The sequence below is a fragment of the Saccostrea cucullata genome, unplaced genomic scaffold (assembly GCF_032062105.1).
Source record: "Saccostrea cucullata isolate Sc308-1 unplaced genomic scaffold, CSIRO_AGI_Scuc_v1 ctg1554, whole genome shotgun sequence".
Lineage (NCBI taxonomy): Eukaryota > Metazoa > Mollusca > Bivalvia > Ostreida > Ostreidae > Saccostrea > Saccostrea cuccullata.
In genome coordinates, this window is record NW_026921847.1 from 88,150 (window position 1) to 98,073 (window position 9,924).

A 9,924-nucleotide genomic window follows, 5' to 3' on the forward strand; every position below is an offset into this window, starting at 1 on the left:
ATGAAAATCAAGATTCAAGATGGCGGAGAGGTTCTACAATTTGGAAGCTGCCACTTCATAAGTTTCTCCAATGAGGGAATACCACAATACATGTAGCTTGTGTGTGTGTGTGTGTGTGTGGGGGGGGGGGGGGGGGGGGTTACACAGTGGATGTCCACAAAGGACACCGGTCAGTCATGGTATTACTTTGTTTTAAAAATATTTCTCTTAAACAAAATATTTTTTTTTCATACCTTTCTTATCATTGAAAGTTATCTTAGCTATAACGCTCTAATGATGTAAAGCATGTGCATTGTTAACTGAACCAAACGTGGATAAGGTGTAAATAAATTCACATCTATCGGAGTTTACCTGGATGAAATTCTGCAGGTGATCCAGCAGTTTCTTATTCAATAATGTGTGAAAACTAGAAAATTTTATCGGCATCCAACTTACATCTACTTGCAATAATTAAGGTTATTTAAACTTGTGCTTAATAAGATTCATAATCGTTAACTCATCATATTATTATACAATTTTTTATAATTAACATCTTTATTCTTATATATGTTCAGCAACAAAAATAAAAGTAATATTTCGATACTTTTTAAAAATGGATAATAATAAAGACTAAAATACTTCGTTTTTATTCATTGTTTGAATTTATGTCATCGTATACGTTGCAATTCATTACCACATTAGTATTTTTAGCTGCAATACATTTTGAAAACACTGATTTCGAGTATTCCTTTCCTATTCTATCATTTCGTCCCAGATTAAGTACATCTGTAGTACAACTTTCTAAATCAGTCCAATGAACATGCTGAATGTCTCATGTAATGATTTAAATGTCCAAATTGTACCTCAAGCGAGTTCATGCATTCATAGGAGGTCATTTTTCACCCCACCATTTAAAGATCTTGTTTTGTTGTCTGTTTTGAAAAGGGATTTTATTTTTCATGAATGTTCATACATTTGTCTAGAAAAACTGGGTTATTCTCAGGATTGCTATAATGGGGCATAAAATATCACCAATTCTCTGGATATTTATTCTAATTGTGTACTCTTCTCATGCAGTGATGATAACTTACTTTGTGGAATCTCATGTATTCTGTGAAAAAAACTCGTCTGAAATCGACGATGTTTCAAAATCTATGTCCGATTTTGTTAATGAAACATCCACTTTATTTAAACATCTGCAAATAGACCATGACATAATACCTGTTTGTGATTTTCATGATTTAGATAAGGATATATCAAATAATACGGATTTAATTGGTAAGTTGTTTGTAACAAAAAAAGTATTTTAATGCAGAGCTGTTCACATTTACTTTATATAGTGGATTTTTGCATTGCGCAATCAAAATTTAAAACATAACCTGTACGTGAAAAACGCTGATATTAGAATTTCAATAATTCTTACATCTGGTATGGAAATTTTGATTTTTAATTTATAAATTATTTTAAATTACAATATTATATAATTTTTGCATTTAAACTTGATTTGAACGAGCTTAACTTGCTGTATGTACAATGAAAATGAAAGCCGTTGGTAAATAAGAGACATATCAGCAAATTATTAAACAAAACCATCACTTGTATTATTTAAAGTATATGTATTTTATATTTTTATGATAAGAGAAGAGGTAATTCATGTATGTTATATTTCCTCACTTTTCTTTCAGATTTAAGCAAATGTGTGATACTTTGTTTATTTTTTATTACTTTTTTTGTTTTAAGTTTTTATCTCAGGAAATGAAACAACGAATATCACAACAACATCAATAAAATCAAACATTCCAATAATAACCAGCATATATGATGCGTTCACCGGCAAAGGGTATGTAGAAAACACTTAAATCGTACAAAATTATATATAATTGTATTTAAAAAAAACTTAAAAGTATCAAAATTTTTACTTTAAACATATTCAAGTTGAAGCTTCGTGTATCTATGTAAACATCTGATATTTTTTAATATCGTTATTGATTATGACTATTTGATGTTTATTTTTTCAGAAATAATACCGTTATTTCTACACAATACACAACAGAAACACTGGGTAACTTCATATACAGAGTTCTAGAAGCGCTTGAATGGCCATACATCCAAGTCATTTTGCAGCCTACATCTTACTTCCTAAATATATTAAACACGTTTAAGCGATCACGTGATTCTCCATACATATGCGCAGTACGGACACTTGATGTGAATTCAACTTCTGAAAAGGACATTGAATTTTTGTTGACGTCACTTCAATATGAAACGAATACGAAAGGAGTATTGATATTGGCAGAAGATTTAGTTTTAAAGTAAGATTCGTGTTTTAGGAACAAATATAGATAAGTTGAAATATATTTAGTAAGAAATAAATCAAATTGCCCTTTGGTTGTTTGGCTATTCTCAAATAAGTTTCTTTATCTTTATAGACATATCGCACAGATCTGGACGACAAATAGAGATCTTCAACAGTTTTACTTTGTTGCTTTATTTGAAGATTCAGGAATAGTCAAACCATTTTTAGAATTAATTCCAGGTATTTTTGCTCTTCTGTACTTCGGCTAGTTTATATTACGTATGACATCTTTTAATTTGTGATTTGAAGCATCCCCCCTCTCTCTCTCTTATGTTCCCTTTTGTGTTTACAATATGATGCACTTTCATATAACCTTTACATATTGACTTTTAATTTGTAACTTCAATGTTTTCAGGTTGGGTCTTCATTCCGCGATCAAAGACAAGAGGAGACACAAACACAACAGGTAAACAAATAAAAGTGTTCTACAGGAGTCCAAAAAAATGTTCTTTGTTGCTCTGAAAAATTACTTTTGCCAAAAAAAATTATGGTTTATTTACTAATTAGTTCTTCACTATCCCTAATCTGTCTTATTTCAGAGAGTGTTATTTATAGCAATATATCAATGTCAAATATTATGGAAGATATCAGAACTACCACAACCTTCGTAATGGAAGCTTTAAGCAATATCAACATCAGTGCGTGTAATTACCAGAGCAAAGAGGAATATAATGCCTGTTTACGATCGAAATGGACTTCTGAAATGACAGGAAAAGAAGAAGAAATAAATGTTTACAATGTTCAGTTAGACCAGCTTGTCGAGAAAGGGAACATGACAGTGTCTAGATTCATTCAGGTAATTAGTGAATGATATTTAGTTTTTTAAAAACCAATTTAAAAAAGTTAAAATTATCTTCAGACTTAATGTATTTTAAAATAAAACTATCTGTATCTTTCAAAATATGTCTTAACAAGTGCGAAAAATATGTCTGTGGTTGTCCTCATATATGCAATAAATAATTTGAACAATTCTGAGTATATTTGAGTATAGGTTGGAAAGATTAACGATGAGAAATACCTAACGATTAATCCAATGAAATTATATGACAAAAATAACAAAGTCTTAAAAAGCAATGCTGTTTCGTGGAGTGAGGCTTTCGTATACATTTGTCGCTCATTTGTAAAATTCCAAAGTCTTACATCACCAACTGAAACGGATGTTCAAGTAATTGGATCTTTACCACTACATTATTCTTCATACACACCTGAGGGATGTGGGGAATTACGAGATAATTACATTTTGTTAACTGAGGCTGTCGTCTTTGCAGTCGAGTTTGTTAATAATATGACAAATATCCTGCCAAATGTGAAGCTTGGATACGATGTCATTGATACTTGTACAGTGCCTTCCAGGTTCACTCACCAAATGGACATTTTGAATTCGAGAGGACTAAGAAATACGACTATATCGAGAAAAAACTATATCGGTGGAGTGGGATTTCCTTTTAGTTCTGAGATCGAACGCTTGGCAGGGTATTTTTCTTCGAAGGAAATGCCAACTATAAGTATCAGTGCAACTAGTTCTGTGTTTTCTGACAAGATACTCTATCCATATTTCATGCGGATGGTTCCTTCTAACAAAGAAGAAACCTTAGCGATAATTGGTGTCTTGGAATATCTTTCTATTCATACTATTGGCATTGTTTACACCAACGATGCATTTGGTGCAGATCTCACAAAGAGCGTGTTGAACTTTGCAGAGGAAAAGGGAATCAGAGTAGTGTATATGATGAGAATGGAAGATCCGTATTTGATAAATTCTGATGTTCTGAACTATCTTGTAGACAGATTTATTGTCCAAAATAATGACAAGGTTCAAGCTGTAGTTTCACTGACGCAAAGCAATCACATGAAAGCTATTTTACAGCGACTTACTGAATTAAAGAACAATAACGTTTTCTGGATTGGATGCGATACATGGATGGCAGGTATTGAGGAAAGCTTCTTCAGAAAGAACATTGAAGTAGTAAACAATGCAGTTCTTATAACCTTCGAAACAAAAATTTCGGAGAAGTTTCTTAGCTACTTAAACAGTAAACAGAATCTATTGGAAAATAACTTATTCATAAAACAGCTAGTAGAAAAAATAGACAATTGCACTTTCGATGCAGATCAGCCTTGGAAAGCTCAGTGCAAAGACGAAGATTTTCAAAATATCGTTGAAGATATTGATCTTCATGGAGAAACGCATATTATTGACGCTATTATTGTCCTTGCCCATGGATTAGATGCATTAATAAGAACCTATTGTCCTTTGCTTGATTACTGTAATGAAGCAAACTTAAACAAAAACAAACTGGCTGAAATTGCTCAAAAGTTGTATGTGGAAGACATCAATGGCGACCAAATAATTTTTGATAGCAAAGGGGATGGGAAGAATATATTTTATATCATGCAGGTCAATCCGACGCTTGCAAATAATACATTCGGAAAGGTACTCTTTATCTTTTTGCATAGCTTTGACTTTTAAATACATGTACAAAATATATATTTCACATTATATATTCAAATCGCTTGCATTTTGCATATGTTTCATTTATCTTTTGTATGTAGATTGGAATGTGGATAGACGGCATAACTATCATAAACAATGACACGTTGAAATTACCACAGTCATTGTTACAAAACAAAATCCAACCCTGTAGCGGGAGAAAGTGTCATTCTTTAAGAACAGGCATGGCTGAAATGCAATATACGTTCATCCCAGGTGACGTTATGATATATGCGTTTTTAGAACTGTTTGAGGTAAACAATGGGACATGCTCAAATTCTCTTATACCAGACCATTTTGAAGTTGCGTCTTCGGTCCTATGGAGCATTGAAACCTTAAATAAGAAACAGCCAAAGAACAATCCTCGAATCGGTTTAGGAATATTTGGAGTGTGTGCCTTTGATTCTACGATAGCAAGGAATGTTATTATACCTTCATTTATTGTCCCTAAGCTTCCATCTTCTCCTTTCACAAAACCTATTCTGGGACTTGTCGGAGCTCTAACAAACCCTGTTGCCTCGGAATTGGGCGATGCAAGAGACTCAGTGTCACGAGAATTTCCAATGGTAAGTCAAATCTGTAGGATGATTTTGTTGTCAAGATGATAAAAGGTCCAAATTTTTATGAAGTACTACATGTAAAACCCAACCTACATACATTTATTTTTCCCAAAGAAAATAGTTTCACTTTACATTTTTGTCAGTTTTGATGTATTGATTTAATTAATTAATTATACAATATTTTAATTCATTTCTGTCTCAAAATTTCTTAAATTAAGCACAAAATGAACATTTATGTACCAGTGATAAAAATTAATTAATTTACATTGCATATACATGTAAATAAAACACATTTTAATTTTTTTTAAAGATAATATCAGCAACGACAGAAAGATTCAATGATAGAGAAAGATTCCCTCGTATTTTCAGAACGGCAATGTCGTCAACCTCAGATGTGTACATTGCCATAGAATTTGCAAAGAGGCTTGGCTGGACCTATTTTCACGCTTTATTTGGGGATCGTGATCAGTCACTGTTAGATCTTTTGGAAACAGAAGCATTACTTTTAAAAATTTGCTTAGCAACCAAACGTACAATAAAAATGTCAGATCAGGAAAATGAGCTATCCAGAGCGGTTGATGAAATGTTGCAATACGATGGAGCAACTGTTGTGATGGTCTTCATTCCAACCGTTGCCATTGAAGTGCTACTTAAAGTAGCACATGAGAAAGATACTTTTGGGAGGCTTGTTTTTATCATTCCAAAGCCTGTTGAGAATGTAGAAAGAATCCTTGGCACATACAGCAAACCGGCAATGGGTAATTTTGACAAAAATACATTTTATGTAACCATCCTAAATCTTAATCCGTAGACGTCTTCGTTGCATCTTGAAAATAATGTCTATAGTGCATATACTACTGATACATGTGCTGCATGATTTTTCTTGATCCCCAATTTTCGATTTAAAATAATCACTACTTTTAAAAAGAAAACGATCCCTCATACACTATAAGAAGCATAGTATACGTATAAATGTACTGAAATCACTTTCTTCAGAGTTTAAAACATAAAGTTTTCTATATCAATTAAAGTCTAAACTTTATTCAAGCAAAGTGTATTTATTTCCTTTAAAACTTTATACTTTTGAAAATTCATCCTCTTTAACAAAATACAGATTATTAGTGGACCCACATATTCTGTGAAATTATTGTAGGAATGGTCATTCTTCAGAACAACATGACAGAAAACACACAATTTAAATCATATTTCCAAAGCTTGAATATCGAAGAGGGAGATTTGTCAGATCAACTGCCATGGGGGAAAAGATTTTGGGAAGATGTTCATAAATGCAATCTACGATTTTCCAATAGGTATAACAAAGACTGTACAATGGATTTGAAGCTGAACGCAGTTAAAAAGAAACAGTCACCATACGTAGCTTCTACAATCAACGGAATATATGCTTTATCTGTGTCTTTCCAAAACTTTCTGACAAAACATTGTGATGGAACGGATTCAGTCAGTTGTGTCAACAGGAATTTCTCGCATATGTATCAGCAACTAGAGTACGAGTTAGATCATGTTAATGTAGTGCCAGATGGGGGAACGAAGTTCGCTTTCGAGAACAGGAATGCGTCAGTGCCCTTGGCGATCCTTAATTATCAGTATGGACCTAAAGGAAACCCCAGACTAGTTACAGTATGTATGGATTGTTATAATTCAAAACGAAGATGCTGTATTTTTAAAGCCTGTTGAAACAAATTTTAATGAACATAAATGATATATAGTTTAAAAGGCGTATGGACTATTGAAAACTATTTCCATGGATTTTAGTTTATATAGTATATGAACAAATTTGATGCTCAAAATTTCTCTACCTTACAAAATATAAAACTGAATGCCTTTTTAAGAATCATTTTTAATTAATTCAACACAATTTTACTTACATGTAGTTTCCATTACTATTTTTTGCATTAGATTGGAAGTATTCAAGGTAAGGAGATGGCTCTAGACTTACGAAAATTGAGTATGTATAACCTGAATGGTGCTCGCAAAATCTTCCAATCAGAATGCCCAAATGATCAGTGTTCAGAATGTTTAGACCCGAAATTTGTGTCCAGCTACAACGACAAAGTGAAAGAGCTTTCTGGTCTTCCTCCAGCAACGGTGAACAGTTTTGAAAGTGGAGTTGGTCTTACTACGATTTTTCTTATTATAATTGGTGTTGGGGTAGCAGTTGTGTGTACTTATTACCTGGCCAAATACTCCTCTCATAAAATATTTAGTCTTTCTGCTGATGGACATGCTTGCATCATTCTTGGGACGACGATACAGATTCTCGGGGCTGCAGTGTATCTGTTTGATGGCTCACCATTAGCATGTGGCGTTCATATTGCTTTGCCAGGTGAGTCTGTAACTTTCGAATTGTATTAAATGTACAACAAACAAAACAATTTTAACGTTCATTTTAATGCTAAAAGATATGGGCCAATTGTCGCTCAAGTAGGCAAAAATATGTTTTTGGAGCAATTCAAAATGAAAACAACATGTTTCACCAATTATAATGTTTAACAAATCTTTCCTAGCTACTTTAAATGAATGAAACAATAAACATATGGTTCTTTTGCTTTGAAATGAAATTTTAAAGAATTTTTATAGTAAATGTTGATATTGTTTTGAGAAAAACTAATGAAATTTCAAATTTAGGAACCGTGTACAGTATCACCCTTACTGGCCTGTTAATCAAACTGAACAAAACTGCATGTCTTCATGCGATCATCGGAACAAACATCACCAAGCTTCCAAAATGGGACTTCGTTTTCACATATCTTCCAATAGTGTTGTCTGCGCCTGTTATTATTTTCGTTGTTTGGACTGTGAATGATCCTGTAACAATGACTTGGTCCGTACCATCCCTCTTTGAAATCTCCAATGTCGACGACATATCAATTACATGGCGCTGTGATTTTAATCGGTATTCTAATTTCTTAAACCATATTTTGCATATTACATTTATAATTTTCATAGAGATCTTTGCTTTTATAGGGAGCTTTTGAACGACAAATTCTAAATCTAAATTTCTATTTTGTAGAACAGAATATGCACTTTTCATGACTTTTTTCTGGATCATTCTGTTCCTCTGTATGACATTATCTGTCATCTACCAGTGTAAAAATACTGGACGAAAAGAGGTGAAGCAAGTGTTACTGTCGGCAACTTGCTTTTCCGTCTTTACCATCGCAACGACCGTAGTTCGTTTGCTGAGTGACGATCACGTGATGTTTAGAGCGTTCATGTCGGTGACTCTTCCCTTGAATGGAATCATTATTTTGATTGTGAATTTTCTTCCACAAATTGTTGATCTTATGAGGGAAAAGAACAGAGAATTGCTGTTTTCTAGGCTAATGGCAGATAGTAAATCTGCTCATATTGCACAGCTATGGAAAGACTTGATACATGAAGAGAGCCGACCGAAAAAGAAAGGTAAAGTTTAAATAACATTTATGCCAGTTTAACATGCATAAATGAAAATTTGTGTCAAGTGAAATCTCTGGACACACAGTTTCCTCGTTCGCCCTCTCCACTAAGTTTAAAACAGTATTTATTAAGATATAATGTAAGATGTAAAGATAAAATTGCACTTTAACATATATGCATAATCTTTCAATCTAAATCTTACATATTCTTCTTCTGAAATCTCTTCCAGTGAAACCCAAGAAAAACAAAGAAAACGAAAAAGGTAGGCAATGACAGAAGAACTTAATTGTTTTTTTTATTTAACGCCAGTGTAAATAAGTTTATTGGACCGGTTTTTGAAAGGTTTTTGGTTTCTCTAGTGGCCCAAAGTGAGCGTAATCGTTTTTAAAATCCAAAGAAACGACTTTTTAAGTGCCAAGGGGGTTGTTATCCTTGACACGGGGAACCATTAAATGTCTCATCGGACGGACTAGACAAAAGGATAAAATGAAATGCAAATGTTAAGAAAGTTTACAGCTAAATTTATATCTAACTCTCTGTACACAAATTTCCCTTGGCTTATCTTGTTAAAAAAGGAAAAGTAGGAAACAAAAAACTTACAAACATTTCTTAAATATGAATGTTGTCTGGAAAGTAGAATCACGGGAGAAAATTGAAATTCTCTACATGTATCGAAACAGAAAATATGGAATACATGGTATGTAATTCGTCAATCAGTTACAAATTAATTTTTTTTTTATACTTTTCATTTAAGTTTCCATGTCAGTAGCTGGACTTTCGTCAAAATGGAGAAAGAAGACAAAAGAGCCAAAAGAATATACATCTGAAGCATGACATATGCATTAAAAATGTTGGTTGTTTTGAAAAAATGTTTTCTCAAACCTTCAAATTCTTTTAAAAAATGTCTTAGATATTATAATTAATTATTACAACTGAATAAAGAAATGTAATTGTGAAATTATGTTTAGTTTAATGGTTCGGTGGTCTTGAATTCCTCTTAAAAAGGGTTGAAATGATTTTTAAAATAATTTTTAAAATGATTATCATGATGCTTATCTAAGCCTGAGAGAAAAACAAACGCCAAACTTGGGAGGGTCTGCTGAGATCTTTAAAATAAAAAA

General features: G+C 32.7%; 1 protein-coding gene across 1 annotated transcript; it reads left to right on the plus strand.

The window, feature by feature from the left end:
• Nucleotides 1-931: 931 nt before the first annotated feature.
• On the plus strand, nt 932-9,709 carry LOC134260815 (uncharacterized). The gene is made up of 15 exons (XM_062743354.1): nt 932-1,257; nt 1,720-1,819; nt 1,998-2,291; nt 2,409-2,515; nt 2,691-2,741; nt 2,875-3,131; nt 3,327-4,769; nt 4,889-5,392; nt 5,697-6,144; nt 6,540-7,024; nt 7,304-7,730; nt 8,033-8,300; nt 8,418-8,809; nt 9,033-9,065; nt 9,558-9,709. The coding sequence occupies exons 1-15, from the start codon at nt 993-995 to the stop codon at nt 9,635-9,637; spliced, it is 5,154 nt and encodes a 1,717-aa protein (XP_062599338.1). The 5' UTR covers nt 932-992; the 3' UTR covers nt 9,638-9,709.
• The last annotated feature ends 215 nt before the right edge of the window (nt 9,710-9,924 follow it).

Bases quoted from the DNA above. Each gene is read 5' to 3' on its own strand.
- LOC134260815 (XM_062743354.1), top strand. From the start codon at position 993: ATGGGGCATAAAATATCACCAATTCTCTGGATATTTATTCTAATTGTG. The intron at 1,820-1,997 runs GTATGTAGAAAA...TTATTTTTTCAG, and splicing joins GATGCGTTCACCGGCAAAGG to AAATAATACCGTTATTTCTA. The intron at 7,731-8,032 runs GTGAGTCTGTAA...TTTCAAATTTAG, and splicing joins CGTTCATATTGCTTTGCCAG to GAACCGTGTACAGTATCACC.